The 16,666-nt window shown below is 36.9% G+C and overlaps 1 protein-coding gene across 2 annotated transcripts; it reads left to right on the top strand.

Annotated features, from left to right (window-relative positions):
• The first annotated feature begins 1,137 nt into the window (after nt 1-1,137).
• Nucleotides 1,138-16,621, top strand: clgn (calmegin). 2 transcript variants are annotated; one of them, XM_067402584.1, is made up of 15 exons: nt 1,138-1,399; nt 1,835-2,008; nt 2,159-2,232; nt 2,553-2,611; nt 2,749-2,890; nt 2,981-3,062; nt 3,485-3,677; nt 3,988-4,177; nt 4,459-4,572; nt 8,416-8,572; nt 10,203-10,418; nt 10,514-10,630; nt 11,680-11,830; nt 11,921-12,030; nt 15,621-16,621. In XM_067402584.1, the coding sequence occupies exons 2-15, from the start codon at nt 1,835-1,837 to the stop codon at nt 15,699-15,701; spliced, it is 1,860 nt and encodes a 619-aa protein (XP_067258685.1). In that variant the 5' UTR covers nt 1,138-1,399; the 3' UTR covers nt 15,702-16,621. The 2 variants fall into 2 exon arrangements, with proteins under 2 accessions (XP_067258685.1, XP_067258684.1); XM_067402583.1 differs by having other exon boundaries at nt 1,138-1,297; nt 15,621-16,620.
• Nucleotides 16,622-16,666: the final 45 nt, after the last annotated feature.

Below are 16,666 nucleotides of genomic sequence, written 5' to 3'. Positions count from 1 at the left end.
TGCTCGCCGCCTCACGGACAGCAGGGGGCGCGTCATTTGTGGGTCAAACATTTTTTACTGTCAGTACATGAATATCAATCAGATATTAGTATAAACAATATCCAAATCTTTACATATTTCCCAAGGAACCGTGCCATTATTTCCTATCAGAAGAAGAAGAATGTCTTAAATTTTAGTAACTTAACAGAGGAATTTAAACTAGCAGACAACTCCTCTTTTTGCCTCTTTTTGTATTTATTCGTTTATTTATTGCTTGTGTATTTATTTGTTCTCCCATTACCTATTCTTTATTTTCTTTGTCTTGTTTTACGATGCCTGTTGTCTGGTTAAGACATTTTCAATATTGTTCAAAGTTCTTGCAATTTAATGATAGTAATAATAATAATAAGAAGAAGAAGAAGAAGAAGAAGAAGAAGAATACGGACGACACAGAGAGAAGTAGTAACATTATATAATTAACATAATTTTACAAAGTATAATTGGTTAAATTATGTAAACAATAAATTAGAAAACTCGATAGTAAAAAGGTGCTAGATTATAATTTCTGCAATTTTATTTGTACATCTAAAATCGTTTGTCATTACCACAGAATTTATAGGAATAATTCACATCCAATACATGTATCAAATGATAAATCCTATGCATTATTTTTTATTTTATTTTATTTTTTTTTTTATTATTTTATTTTTTTTTATTTGTTGTTTATAAAAAATAAAAACGTTTTTCCACTGTTTTTCCACAGATCCGGTGCGACCTTTATAGTAGATAGGGTACGCTTAATTTATTATTTCTGTAACATCATTACTGAAGCATGTATATAAATCCTTTAATAATAATATATTTTTAAACTCCTAACATAAAAAATTAGGTACAGAATCCTGGCGTAAGTGCCACTGGTGATGCAAGCGTCAGTGGCATATAAATTGTTGAAGAAATAAATTGGTACTTTATTTTGATAGGTGATGCGGAAGTAGTGTTTTTTCACAGAAAAGCCAACAAGTGAAATGAACGGGACCTTTATTTTGGCGTGAGATGTGAAAGTGGATTTCATCCTTCATCACAGAGTGCAGCGGCGAATGCATATACGGTAAATATATGGGACTTTTATTTTGACAGGTGTTGCGGAAGTGTGTTTTATCGCAGAGGGGCGGTTGTCAGTGGCACCCTGCGCTTCTGATAACACTGGCTATCGCTCTCATTCATAGCGGACGCTTCGCGCCGAAACACTGGATGACAAACTCATCCGCTTAAGCTACAGTTAACCGACACATTGCCAGTATTAATTCAGCTGGAGGAGGTGAGTGAAGAAAGGCATTTTCTGCTAAACACTACAAACGTTGGTCGCATCATCATTTTCCTCTTCATCGTCATCATCATCATCGTCGTCACCCAGCTAACGGTACCGCAGCTAGTCAGAGCACGTTATTACAGTATTGTTATAAATAATATAAATTACAAAACTAACAATTTTATAAATTTAATATTTTACTATTTTGGGAAATCCATTACAAAATTAAATTAAATCCATTATTATTGTGATGAAATGTAAAAGATGCTATTGAAATATCTGTTTGTCCTATTCGCTTTTTATTCTGCTGGTATAATTGCGGCTATTTACGGTTCTGTTATGTTAAAGTCTTACAGTGAAATATTGAAACGACAAATATTGAAACAACAAAAAGCTCCTTCTGATGGCAGATGTGTCGATCAATATCGGGGTCAAAGTGTCATGAAATCACACGCTCCGCCTCAAAGGAAAATAATATATATACGTTTTAATTATTATTATTTAGTTGATTCGTTTGGTCATGCTGTTTTTTGCATGTTTTTGTAGATGAAGTTGCGGTGGGGCTGGACGTGTCTCTTGTTACTCTCCATCTCCATGGTAACATGGGCCCAGGAAGAAGACCTGGAGGATGAAGAGGAGGCTCAAGTGGAAGATGGAGATGTGGACATAGAGATAGACAGTGGTGAAAGCATTGAAGCAGATGCCAATGTGTCTTTTCAGGTTAGATACCACGAAATCAAAAAATATGCATTTGTCATAACACATAAATATGAATATTTTGTATAAGAAAAGTTTACACTGATTCACACTAAATGGCTCGGGCTCTAATCTTTAAGTGTTTCGTAATTACTCATTATATGAAATGCACAGGTAACATACAAGACCCCAGTCCCAACAGGAGATGTGTTCTTTACTGAGACATTTGATGACGGATCTTTGGGCAGGTTTGTGAAGCTTACCAATTTGATATTGCACAAAATTATTCTAAAACAATGAAAACAAGATTACAGTCTTGTATGTTTGTTTTGAGATCATCTTTATTCAACTATACTCATAAATGTTGACAACATTTACATTTAGCAGATAAACACATTTTAAAACTTACGAAGAATATTGATAACTGATTTTGTGAAGATTTTTGTCAAAACAATGATTTAATGATCACAGAATATATTGAATAAATACTCTATGCAAAAAGCATGGCCTCTTGTTACTTATTGCTTAATTATTTGTAAGCTTTTTCATGTTTTATTATTTTCTGCAGTTGGCAGGTGTCTAAAACAATGAAGGAGGATGCTGATGAAGATATTGCGAAATATGATGGTTAGTTTTCCAGCTGAGAGGATTTGTGATTTTTGAGTGCCGCTTATTAATATTTTTATTAGTAAATAATACTGATAATATATTTGATCATTAATCCCACTTAAAATCCCAAATGATTATGTCTCTCGTGCCTGTAGGTAAATGGGAGGTTGAGCCCCTGAAGGAAAACAAGGTGCCTGGTGATTTGGGCTTGGTGTTGAAGTCTCGTGCTAAGCATCATGCCATCGCGGCTCTGCTTAACAAACCCTTCGTGTTTAAGGACAAGCCCCTCATTGTCCAGTGAGTGCTGTTCTTGCTTACAGAACCCTGGATTTCTATGATACTTGAAAAATAAAGCTTGTGCATTCAAACAAAATCTGATCTATGCAGGTATGAGGTCAATTTTCAGGATGGGATTGACTGTGGCGGCGCTTATATCAAGCTATTGTCAGACTCCGAAGACTTAGACCTGGTATGTTCATTAACTGCTTCATATGTTTAGAACAAATTAAGGGTGTGTTCACACTCGGCAGGTTTGGTTCGATTAAAACAAACTCTGGTGCGATTGCTCTGTTAGTGCGGTTCATTTTAATAAGTGTGAACGCTGCCATCCGAACCAAACAAGCGGTCCGAGACCCCTGAAAAGGGCCTCAGTCAGGCCCGCTAAGCTAACCAGGACTAAATGTATAATTTCCTTTTTGGTCCAGACCAAAAGAACAAAGTTAACCAAACTACAAGTGTGAACACCCCCTAAAAACACCTGCCCTGGTATTGTAGAAATTGAAATGTAAGATATTGGATTTGAATATGGTATAAGCAATATTATATAAAATTGCCATTTTAAGGAAAAAAAAATTTATCTTAAGGGTGATGTATGCGTCTTTTGACTCACAGGAGCAGTTTCATGACAGGACACCATATAGCATCATGTTTGGGCCGGACAAATGTGGAGAGGACTACAAACTGCACTTCATCTTCAGACATAAAAACCCCCTTAATGGAGATATGGAAGAAAAACATGCCAAACGTCCCGACGTCGATCTGAAAAAGATCTATACTGATAAAAAGACGCACCTCTTCACGCTTGGTGCGTACACACACTTGTGTTCTTGTAGTGATAAGCTTGTGAAAGCTCTGACAACCTTTTAAAAACAATTATTATTACTATTTTATAGATATAAATGTTATAATAAATAATTGAATTAAGCAAATGTAATTTGAGATTAAATCTGAAAAGTATTTCACTATATCACATATGAAATGTGACATTAATGTAAAGCCTTTTCTTTTTTTCTTTTTTTCTTTTTTTCAATTGAAAGCAATTTTGCATGCATGTAATGATTTAGAAGGTAAATTATTCTTTAATTGTTTTTGCTCTCTTCTTCTCCTTTTCTCAGTTTTAAATCCAGACAATACCTATGAGATCTTTATTGACCAGTCCAGTGTTAGCAGGGGAAGCCTGTTGACAGACGTCGTTCCACCTGTGAACCCTCCAAAAGAGATTGACGATCCCAAAGACTCCAAGCCGGAGGACTGGGATGAGAAAGCCAAAATCCCGGACCCAGAAGCAGTCAAACCTGATGACTGGTGAGGTCTATGAATAGGAAGCAATGTCAAATGCAAATGACGATGTTTTTGATGGCTTGTGGGTTTTTTGTTATTATTATTTTGCCGAAGCCACTTACATAAAGCAGTACATTGTTATGACTACCTTCACAGTTTTTATTTCCATTTTGAAGTCATAGTGACAGACATGGCAGTCATATGATGAACCATGTAAACTTATGATGAAGTTGTGTCAAGAGAATAGCAGCAGTGGTATGTCAAGACCCTATTTCTTTCCTTTATCTATGCATCTCTCTATCTAGGGATGAGGATGCCCCTGCTAAGGTGCCGGATCCTGATGCAGTGAAGCCTGATGGTTGGTTGGATGATGAGCCAGAGTTTGTGTCTGACCCCACTGCAGAAAAGCCTGATGACTGGTGAGAGCAAAAGTATTTTGTTTAATCCAGTGGCTTATGTCAGTGCTCAGTGAGGAGCTATAAAGTAATTATCAGAATCAATTTATTTGCCACTGTAAATTTGTCAACTATTTCTCATCCCTGGGAGAGGGTGTCTGATGTTGAAAGACCCGAAACATCCGAGGACATCACTGTTGGTATCACACCTGGTATTAAGATATGTTTTGGTCAATCGCAAGTAGACGAGGGAGACACATACCCGTTTACACCTGGTGTTTTAATCCATCTCTTTTGTCCACATTCAACTACTTCTGTCCTGATTTCTTCGAGGGGAGGGTTTATGGGCAGGTAAATGTATGGGTTTTTTCAGATGTTTCAATCTAATGGGCAAAGTAAGCTTGTGCAATTTACATATGAACATGCCCAGAGACAATGGAAAAACACAGAGAGCATCAGCTTTCGTTTCTGCTCTGACAGCTGCAAAACCACACTGAACGCTGTGAGTGAGTTAGAAATCAGGAACAGGAATGGTGAGAGAACATTGTGCTTGCAAGTTTTTTTTTATCTTCAGATCAAACTTGGGTCTTCAGCTGGCAAAGTTTAAATCCCATCTGGCTAGAGCGCTTCCCATAATGTTTACACATTAGGTCAGTAGGCGAAGAGTTGGCGACCTTTAGTGGCTGTTCAAACGCATTCGACCACATGAGCGTCTACACTATGAAAGCAATCCGGTCAAATGTGTTTTCGACTATTTTTGGAAGTGGTCGAAAGTGGAAAAGCTCAAAACATTTACACCCTGTTTACACCTGTTTTAGTGTCATCCACTTATTGAACAAAACAAATCTTAATGCCAGGAGTAATCTGATGATGTGTCATAGTGCATCAAATTGATGTATCTTAAACACCACTGTAAATTTTCACAGGAATATGACTTCAGTGCAAAAAGTACAATAAAAAAACATTTACACATTCTTGAAGTAGGGTTGTGCGATTTTGACAAACGGTTATATCTCAATATTTTCTGGGATTTTGTTGATAATGATAAATACCAGTATTTTGCTGAGTGGGTTTTGTGCTGCTGGTTTATCCTGTTGTGGACAGCTGACTCCCAAAGCTTTTCACAGCAGTGACATTAATTCTTTTCTTTAAGAAACTCTTTCTTCAAGGGGCAACCTTAAATTGATTTCAAGGGGCATTTTTTCCTTCATAAGGGCAATTTTTTCTAAACTTATTAGATGGTATGTATCATCTTTTATGTCAAATTCTTACATTAATTTATCAATAATTAGAAACTTTGGTTGTTACCAAACAATGGAAATTTGTGTAAACAAAATTCATTTTTGCACTGCAAAAGAAACACCACTGTGTGTTATTCTGAGAGGCACAACGGTTCTCTCGTGGCTTTGTTTGGAACTATTTTTGTGTCGGCGTAATAGAGCAAAAACAGACAATATTGCCAATATTGTGTCTAAAATTTGGCTCATAATATTAACTTCTTGTTTATTGAACTGTTGTTTAAAGGAACACTCCACTTTTTTTGAAAATAGGCTCATTTTCCAACTCCCCTAGAGTTAAACAGTTGAGTTTTACCGTTTTCGAATCCATTCAGCCGATCTCCGGTTCTGGCGGTACCACTTTTAGCATAGCTTAGCATAGTTCATTGAATCTGATTAGACTGTTAGCATCGCGCTTAAAAATGACCAAAGAGTTTTGATATTTTTCCTATTTAAAACTTGACTCTTCTGTAGTTAAATCGTGTACTAAGACCGACGGAAAATAAAAAGTTGTGATTTTCTAGGCTGATATGGCTAGGAACTATACTCTCATTCAGGCGTAATAATCAAGGAACTTTGCTGCCGTATCATGGCTGCAGCAGTGCACTGATATTACGCAGCACCTGTGAGCCCCTGCTTGCACAGGGAACGTGCCTTGCAACCATGGAGACGTTTGTGAGAGACGCTGTGTAATATCATTGCACTGCTGCAGCCATGGAACGGCAGCAAAGTTCCTTGATTATTATGCCGGAAAGAGAGTGATTGTCTCTTAAAAGAAAGAGGCAGTTTGAACAAGTCGTCAGCAATTCCAGTCTCACTTCCTGTTATAATACCAACGTAACAATGTAACACATTTGCATTATATCAGCCTATGGACTTCATTGGCTGCTTGTGAACATCATCTACTTTGAACCGCCCTCAAACACTGTAGTTGTAGCTGAGGTCTGGAAGAGTTTTGTGTTGTTCATGTCAGTTTTCAACACTGTGAATCCACTTTGCATGCACTTCAAAGCGATGAGGACTCACGCTGGAATTGATACAGAAAAAACTGACGCCGTCGTTATTGTTCGTATCACTTTGTATACAAGCCCTGAGGAAGCCTCTGGAGCTAAAATTCAGATAATGGTAATAGAAGTTTTGTTTCCGATGTGCTGTAAGCTGTCGGCCAATCACAACAGACTGGGCCGTCTGACCAATCTGAGAAAAGCTGGCTCTCGGTAAGGATGGGTTTAGAGAGACTGAATCTTCAAACAAACCATTTTCAGACTCTGAGAAATGAGGTGAAGTGCTAAGTAAAGTAAAGTGTTTTTTGACCTTTAATGCATGTCAATCTATTGCAGGAGACCTCCAAAACAAAATTAGGAATAATAGGGGCACTTTAATAGGTTAAATGACTGTCCTAACCACAATCTATTAACATTTGAGTCAACGCCACATGTTTTACCATATTCTAATGTAGGTCTAATGACGGTAACTCTACCCAACTTCTTTTATTAGAGTGAATTTTCACAAAACAAACAATATAAACATTTAAAATGTGCACACATGCGTAATATGCTGAAAACAGCTTTGTTAATGTTTCTTGTCCCCTCACATTCAGTTGTAAATTACATTACATGTATCATATTTTAAAATCAAAATTCTGAAATTTGAAAAATGTTTAGTTCGCATCCCTGGATATTACTGCTAGTTGTTCATAACCGTTTAGCTATATACATAACAAAACAGAACAGAAAACAGAAACATTGCGCTGAAATTTATGTTCTGCCTTTAAACGGTACAGTTTCTTGTCAAAAGGAAAAAAAAAAGAATAAATAAATGAAGAAAAATAAAGAACTATAATTTACTATAAATTTATGCTTTTGATTGATTTGCAAATAATGTATTTAGCTTATGTATTAGGCTAAATGACTGTCCTAACCACAAACTATAAACACACTTGAGTCAAAGCCACATGTTTTTCCATGTTCATAAGTCTGAGGAGGGTAACTCTACCAATTTAAGTTTTATGAATATTTTTTAGACAAGTGAATTTTCAATATGCACATGTTCATTCTTAATCTTGTGCCTAATATGCTGAAAAGGACTGTTAATGTTTCTTGTCTCATCACATTCAGTTAGAAATTACATTACATTAATTTGATAAATGTTGAGTAGTTTGCATCCCTGGATGTTACTGTTGGTCGTTTAACATTTCTATTGTAACAGTTGTCAAATAGCGCTGGAATTCATACTTGACCTCTGTGAACAGTAAAGTCCTGCCTTCTTTGATTTGATAAGCCATCTCAATCATTATGTCACATATTGTCATTGACAATTGATTTTAGACTATCTTGCTGTTGTACACAATATTGGAATTGTATAGCACCCAAGTACATTATTATTATTAGGCAATTATTTCACACATTTTATTATACATCACAAAAAAATGCTCCCGTTTGGCAGATGATCATCTGTAGTATGTAATATGCAATGCTGTCACTTTAGCTGTATTTCTTCCTTTTATATCACCATGTCAGCAGTATTCTCTTCATACCCGTCCCCCCCCAACCCCCCCCCCCCCCCCCCTCTCTCTCTCTCTCTCTCTCAGGGATGAGGAAATGGATGGAGAATGGGAGGCTCCTCAGGTGCCAAATCCAGCATGTACAGCTGTTCCTGGCTGTGGAGAATGGAAGCCGCCCATGGTTAATAATCCTCAGTATAAGGGCAAATGGAAAGCTCCTCTCATAGACAACCCTAACTACCAGGTACTGACATCTGAAGTCTGGAAATGTTGCTGAAGTACCCAGATTTTATTCAGTACAAGCCAATGTGACACACAGCCTGTCTTTGAAATTTAGGTTAAAATTTGGTTAAAAATATTTGTATTTTAGGGACAATATAGTGCAACAGTCATACACTGTAGTAAAAACGTAAAGGTGCCCTACATTCAAAAATTGAATTTACCACGGCATAGTCAAATAACAAGAGTTCAGTACATGGAAATGACATACACTGAGTCTCAAACTCCATTGTTTCCTCCTTCTTATATAAATCTCATTTGTTTAAAAGACCTCTGAAGAACAGGCGAATCAAAACATAACACCGACTGTTACATAACAGTCAGGGTGTACGCCCCCAATATTTGCATAATGCCAGCCCATGTTCCCAACATTATGAAAGGCATTAGACAAGGGCAGCCAGTATTAACGTCTGGATCTATGCACAGCTGAATCATCAGACTAGGTAAGCAAGCAAGGACAACAGCGAAAAATGGCAGATGGAGAAATAATAACTGACATGATTCATGATAACATGATATTTTTAGTGATATTTGTAAATTGTCTTTCTAAATGTTTCGTTAGCATGTTGCTAATGTACTGTTAAATGTGGTTAAAGTTACCATCGTTTCTTACTGTATTCATGGAGACAAGAGCTGTCGCTATTTTCATTATTAAACACTTGCAGTCTGTATAATTCATAAACACAACTTCATTCTTTATAAATCTCTCCAACAGTGTAGCATTAGCTGTTAGCCACGGAGCACTATCAAACTCATTCATAACCATATGTAAACATCAAAATAAACACTGTACTTACGCGATTAGACATGCTGCATGACGAACACTTTGTAAAGATCCATTTTGAGGGTTATATTAGCTGTGTGAACTTTTTTTATGTTGTTTAAGGCACACACACCCTGTTGTTTAGGGCCACACACCCTGAGTCAGCTCATTTCTAATGATGCCCCAAAATAGGCAGTTTAAAAAATGAATTTAAAAAAATCTATGGGGTATTTTGAGCTGAAACTTCACAGACACATTCAGGGGACACCTTAGACTTATATTACATCTTGTAAAAAAAAAAGTTCTAGGGCACCTTTAATTCATTTTCACCATAAGGAAATTGTTTTTTAATGATAACTTGCCAACCTTTCAACACAGCCCCATTAGAGCTCCAAGGTTGTTAATCGACGATATGTTTTTGTTGAAGCCATCTGTTTGCATTATTTCCACTTATTTTTTTAAATAATCCTTTAACAGACAAATTCATGGTGTAAAACTAAATTAACCATTATGGTGCATAGAAAATTCCAGTCAGAGTTGACTTGAATATTTTGTTAAAAATAGCATAGTTCTTTCCCCCACTAAAGCTGTACACTGAAGTATACAGTCTTGTTCCTTTGTCTTTTTGTCCAATTTTGAAATATTGGCTTGGTTCATGGCTTATAGCGCTTTATCAAAAATTTTACATCCCCATGGGAAAAATGAACGGAAAAATACTTCTGTAACCAATGGCAGAAAAAGTGGGTGTGCACTGTTCTGTGACCACTGATCTTTAAGTATAATACAAAAAATGTTTAACTTATATTCAACGACTTTGTGTATTTGTTAACAGGGTGTGTGGAGTCCACGGAAGATTGCAAACCCTGACTACTTTGAGGATCTTCACCCATTTAGGATGGAAGCATTCAGAGCTGTAGGTCTGGAGCTGTGGTCTATGACCTCTGACATTTACTTTGACAATTTCATTGTTACCGCAGAGAAAGAAGTGGCGGACCGCTGGGCTGCAGACAGCTGGGGACTCAAAAAACTGGTGGCTAGTGCCAATGAGGTATGCCTCTGCCTCTCACATAAGCTTTGCTTTGGGAATTATTGCTCATTGGGCTTTAGTTTGGTTGACATACTCACTGTCTTTTGCTGTCTTAGCCTGGAGTGTTGAGTCAGTTGGCACTAGCTGCAGAAGAGAGGCCCTGGCTGTGGGTGGTTTACATCCTTACCGTTGGTTTGCCTATTGGACTGGCTGTGCTCTTCTGTTGGCCAAAGGTAAGTCCTGACCCCACAGAGGAGATCCCATTGAATGCAAAAGGAAACACTTGATATATAGCAGGCACAGATATATTTAGGTTGTCAGTATTTTGCTGTGAATCATATAGATGTGTGTGGGTACAGCAGAATGAAATAAACAATCATGCACAGTCAACCGTACAAATTTACATTTTACATTTAGCAGACAGTTTTATTCAAAGCGACTTACAAATGAGGTCTATACAAGTGATTCATTCTAAGGAGACAGTAAGACAGTAAGTTTTTACTGCTGTAAAACACAGTACTAAAATGTACTGGAATATACAGGACAAGCTAGCACTGAGAAATCCTAAGCTTTCTTAAAACTTACTTAAAACACGGTTCTGAGTTTTGTTTAGTTTGTTTTTCATTGTTTTGTGTTTTTGTTTTGTTTTGTTTTATTTGTTTTTGTTTTGTTTGTTTTTTCAATTTTGTTTGCTGTCTGTCAAGAACCGGTATTTCCTTCAGGGAAATTGTCCAGTTTTAAGCAGCAAGGTTTGAAAAGCATTTTGTGTCACAGCTTTTACTATTTTTTTATGTTATTTTCACATGGCTAAAATGCTCTAATGGCCGATCAGCATCCAGGATAGAAATTATTCAATATATATATATACTGTATTATATACTGTAAGTAAGGCTTTAAAAAAAGAGGTACTGTGATACTCAAGTTCAAGTATAGGTCATTCTGAGATACTTGGCTCAAATCTGGTATTTGTTGTGTGTTTGCTATGTGATGACATCCACATCAACAGTACACTTGAAACATAAACAATACAGCTGATCAATCTGGTTTACTATGCTAACTCAATTGATATGCTGCGAAAGATTATTTTGTTTAGGATTAGCTTGCAAGCACAAAATCCTCTTAATGAGCGTTTATCATTGGTGGCGTAGTAACAGACTATCAGTGACCTGCCCTGTAGCGTTCTACATGCCTTTCGGCATCATCCTGTGCCTTTCAGTGCCTTTCACAGTGAAGTACTTCTTGAATATTCTCAACTTACATGTTTATATGTCGTGTATTGCAGAAGTCAGATGATGACTATGTATACAAGAAAATTGATCAGCCCAAAGCAGAACCAGAGGTAGAAGAAGAGGAGGAGGAGGAGGAGGAGGAGGAGAAAGGGAAAGATGAAGATGAAGATGAAACTAAAGCAGAGGAAGCCACTGAAGCTAATGGTTTGTAAAATTTATCCTTGTTTCCCATTTAAGTACTTTTCCAGTGTAGCTGTTAACCATAATTTTCTTCTTTTGTTATTCCCTTACCAGTGGATGAGAATGGGGACAGGATGGAGAAGGACACAGAGGATGGAGAAGGAGGAGATACAGAGGATGAGGAAGAGGCCAGTAAGCCAAATGACACAGCCTCAGAGGATGAAGTAAGCAAGTTTGCGTTGTCGTTTAGTCTTCTGTAGACAGATTTTGATCAACATGAAGTCGATTATTCCACCCATTTAGACAAAAAGAGTAGGGTCCGATGTGCTGTTCACACAAGCAACAGCTTTCCATCTTTGTACTGGTCAGATACCATTCACACATCAGTACCAAAATACCTGAAAACTCTGATGTCAGTCATCAAAAATTACCTTTAAATGCTGAGCCATTTTCTTCATCCACCTGGGTAAGGAGATGTAAGGGTGGAACTCCTACAGGGGTTCAGGCTGTAAGGTTTGCCGAGCGACTAAAGAAACTTCATCAGTAAGATGTTAGAATACTGTACATTTCTTGACTATTACCACCCACTGCAACTTATACCAACGACGGAAATAAGCGCAGTTATAATAGCAAAATATGTGGGAGAGCGTTGCTATAGTGTGACAATATTGTATTGCAATAGGGAGCACATTAATGTTACTAAATCAAAACTAGTTAGCACATCATTTGTAATAGAAAGGGTATAATGACAATATCTGATTATGGTTACACTTAAAATAATTACAAAATAGATGTATGAGATGATAAAATCATATACCATTGAACTTACACAGCATGTATGAAAAAAGTTACCTGAGAGAGAAAGAGAAATAGAAAGAGAGAGAGAGAGAGAGAGAGAGGGAGGGCAAGAGAGTGCCAGAGATCCAAGGAAAAAGAGCATAGAAAAGAGACCAGAGCAACAGTTAAAATCTTCTTTTATCCCTTCCTTGACCATGTGACTGAAACTCAGATGTGAGACATTCAAACTGACCAATCAGAAGATTAAAACTTCCCCCCACTGTACTAAAGGTGTGACCATTTGTAGACCCCCGATGTACACACATCTTGGCCTACAGGCCTTGATCACTATCAACACCTTTGTGCCTCCCAAAAGGCCCTTGTAGCATGAGAGAGGGGGTTGAAACAGTAAAGCAAATGTCTTTGTTCATTTTAAAATATCTTTGGATATTTTCAATTCTTACAGAGAAGCGCTTTAGTTTCACTGTCCACTATATATATATTTTTTTATTTGAGTGACAGACATAAGGGGATGAATCACACTCTTAAAAACAAGTGACGCTTAAGAGTTACTATAGTATGCAATAGTAACTGCGCTTATGAATGGAAATGAAGGCAGCGTCTCGAGCATGAGACGCAGCTCAGCGGTCAGATGTCCGTCTAGCACATGATTACATACAAATCAATTAAAAGCAGCAGAACTTACCGTAAACAGCGTTGACAGAGCTTTATGATTGGCCCAAAGCAGACTTCATACATCAGCATGTTCTGACCTTGAATGTCTTGTAATGTTACAACTTTTCATACCGGGAAATTGCCAGAACCGATTTACCAGCATTTTTGATACTACATTTTTAAGTAATAGTATGTTTGATCTCTTATCAGTAATTTACTAGTAATTACTGTTAGGGTTGGGTATCGTTTGAATTTTAGCGATTAAAGTTCTGCTTAACGATTCGAATTCTTATCGTTTCAATTCCAGTAAGGTTAAACATTTAGCCAAACATTTATATCAAACATATTTATTCTGTCTCTTTTGGCAAAACGTTTTGTTGCAGCTGATTTTCATAAACAAAAATCTGCAGCCTACAAAAAATCAGCAGCATAAAGAACACTAACATTTTCCTTTGGTTTTAACAAATATACCACAGCAAAAACAGCTGGGCTAAGTTATATAAATTTCAAACATGATTAAAGACATGTAAACGGTAATGAAATGAGAACAAATAATCAAATTAGCAATAGCACAAATAAATACAACTAAAGTTCAGGTACTGAAATTGTAATCAAATGTAAAATAACACTGCATAGTTTTCTTTTTATAAATAAAATGTAGATTATTTCTTATTAAAGTTAATTATTAAAGAATTTTTCTTTTCTTCTTTGATTAACATGCCTTTTCTTAACTGTTTACGTTCACTTAAGACATAACCAACTATTTGCAAGGATATTTTGACCTAATTTTTTGTGTATAGAGGTATACTAGAACTCAATTCTGTATCGCGCACTATATGAGAGGCTGAATCAAAATGTTTATTTTAGAGAATTGGAATCGATTTTCAATTCCCAAACCTAATGACTGTATGTGTGAAAGGGGCTCATGTGTACCTGACGAAACAATTATAGTTTGTATTTTTACATGACATTTAAAAGCGTGCAAATCTGAAATCAATCCGCTTGTTAAGTCATGACGTAAGGAACGCCGTTTCCGGGTCCAAGCTTCGACTCGTTTCACTTGAGAATGCCATCGACGGCCATTTATGAGTGCTATTTATTCATAATAAACATCAAACATTTTAAAAAGTTAAACATTTTAAATACTTACAGTCTACACAACAGTCTCCATGCTCACAGCGTCACAGTTATTAATATTTTAATGATTTATAAAAGATGAATCATTGTCTGGCCATCTGGGATTTTGGTATGGAGATAAAGGTTATGATTATATATTTTTTGTAGCATTACACCACATCGTGTGTGTATATTAGCACCATTTGTTGTTTTGTTTTGTTGTGGTATGAGATAGAGCGTTTGGACCCGGAAGCGCTGCCGCGTGACGTCAGACTTAAAGGGATAGTTCACCCAAAAATGAAAATTTGATGTTTATCTGCTTACCCCCAGTGCATCCAAGATGTAGGTGACTTTTTTTTCTTCAGTCGATCACAAATTATGATTTTTAACTGCAACCGCTGCCGTCTGTCAGTCAAATAATAGCAGTGATTGGGAACTTCAACTATAACAGTAAATAAAACTTGCTTAGACAAATCAAAATTAAAACCTGCGGCTCGTGACGACACATTAATGTCCTAAGACACGATCGGTTTGTGCGAGAAACCTAACATTTATATAATTTTTTACCTCTAATACACCACTATGTCCAAGTTCGTTCAGCTTCCTGTTAGTGAGGTCAAAAAACACGTTCTGGTGCCGGAAGTGATGTCTCGCCCATATACTTCAATGAGCGCGAGACATCACTTCCGTTGTCAGAGCGCGATCAGACCTCACTAGCAGGAAGCTGAACGAAGTTGGACATAGTGGTGTATTAGAGGTAAAAAATTATATAAATGTTAGGTTTCTCGCACAAACCGATCGTTTCGTGTCTTAGGACATTAATGTGTCGTCACGAGCCGCAGGGTTTAATTTGGATTTGTCTATGGAAGTTTTTTCGACTCTTATTGTTCAAGTTCCCAATCACTGCTATTATTTGACTGACAGACGGCAACGGTTGCGGTTAAAAATCATAATTTGCGTTCGACTGAAGAAAAAAAGTCATCTACATCTTGGATGCCCTGGGGGTAAGCAGATAAACATCAAATTTTCATTTTTGGGTGAACTATCCCTTTAACAACCGAATAACACCGTTAGAAAGAACCTGCTGGAAACATTATGGTAACATTGTTTGATTCTATTTTGCTGAAGCATTGTCCTAACTTGATGTCACTGTGCCTTTTTTTAGGGAGATTTTTTTTAGGTTGATTTGTATTGACAATCTAGAACCACTGATTGTTGTTAGACTGACAATTTTGGGTCTTTGCAGATGAAGGACGCCGATGAGGAAATTCAGAGCACAGGAGAAGAACCTAAAGCTGTGAGAAAGAGAAGAGTACGGAAGGACTGAAGAACCACATTTTCCCCATTTTTCCCTCTTCTCAGTCCTCTTTTTGCTGCATGCTTTCGGCTTATGCCCTTTAGCATGCAAAAAAAAAAAAAAAAAAAAAAAAAAAACGGCAAGCCTAGCCGTTCTCCCGAAGAGGTCATCCTTCATCCGACTGAACCTCGCCTCCCCTCTTTCAGTCTTCCGCTTAGTTCTTATCGGTTACTGTTGGGATTTGGATTTAGATACAAAAGTCAGACCTGCTGAGTTTTTTATCTCCACTTTTTTTCCTATTTTTTTCTTTTTAGATTAAATTTCAATAAGTTTTACTGGGCCAGTGTTTCCCTACTAGTGATGAAAGTCTGAATACTGTGAAGGGAAATGTACAATGGATATTTTAGAAAGATGAACTAGTTTATGATCACCTCAACGTTTCAGTTCAAGTTAAGTTATTAAAAAGGGGTGAGTTCTTTGTGAGTTTTTAAGTTATGAGCTTTTTAACATGATCAAATCGCTCTGATCGTATTTATTGTTTGTATCTTGTTTGAAAAATGATGCAATTGAATTTAGGCATAGAACTTTTTAATCTCGCATTCTACTGTGTCGTTACCACAGTTAGCAGGCTGTGGAGAAGAGCTCCATGAGACCAGAGGCCGTCTCCACCAAACATCTAGGTCAGCGGAGTGCTAGGAACTCAAATCAGTATTGCTTTTTTGGCATCAAAAAAAAAGTCATTACGCACAGTTGTAATCACTGACACTCTCTAACCGCAGAGCTAGTCATAAGCACACTGAAAACACTTCCACTGACATCAGACTGACCGCCATCTATGAAACCATAGAGCTTTGGAAACCGACAGGTTGTTTTTCAAGTGATGAACAGTTTTGTTTTTTCTGCTTTTTTAGGTCGTGTGTTCAGCCTTACAAGGACAGCCTTTTGTTTACATGTTTGCAAACTGTTCATTGCTCTTGGAAATAAATATTTACTAT

This window comes from Chanodichthys erythropterus, chromosome 12 (assembly GCF_024489055.1).
Source record: "Chanodichthys erythropterus isolate Z2021 chromosome 12, ASM2448905v1, whole genome shotgun sequence".
Lineage (NCBI taxonomy): Eukaryota > Metazoa > Chordata > Actinopteri > Cypriniformes > Xenocyprididae > Chanodichthys > Chanodichthys erythropterus.
Note: the sequence above shows the minus strand (reverse complement) of the source record. Positions and strands in the feature narration are given on the sequence as shown.

Bases quoted from the DNA above. Each gene is read 5' to 3' on its own strand.
- clgn (XM_067402584.1), top strand. From the start codon at position 1,835: ATGAAGTTGCGGTGGGGCTGGACGTGTCTCTTGTTACTCTCCATCTCC. The intron at 3,678-3,987 runs GTGCGTACACAC...TCCTTTTCTCAG, and splicing joins GACGCACCTCTTCACGCTTG to TTTTAAATCCAGACAATACC. The intron at 8,573-10,202 runs GTACTGACATCT...ATTTGTTAACAG, and splicing joins TAGACAACCCTAACTACCAG to GGTGTGTGGAGTCCACGGAA.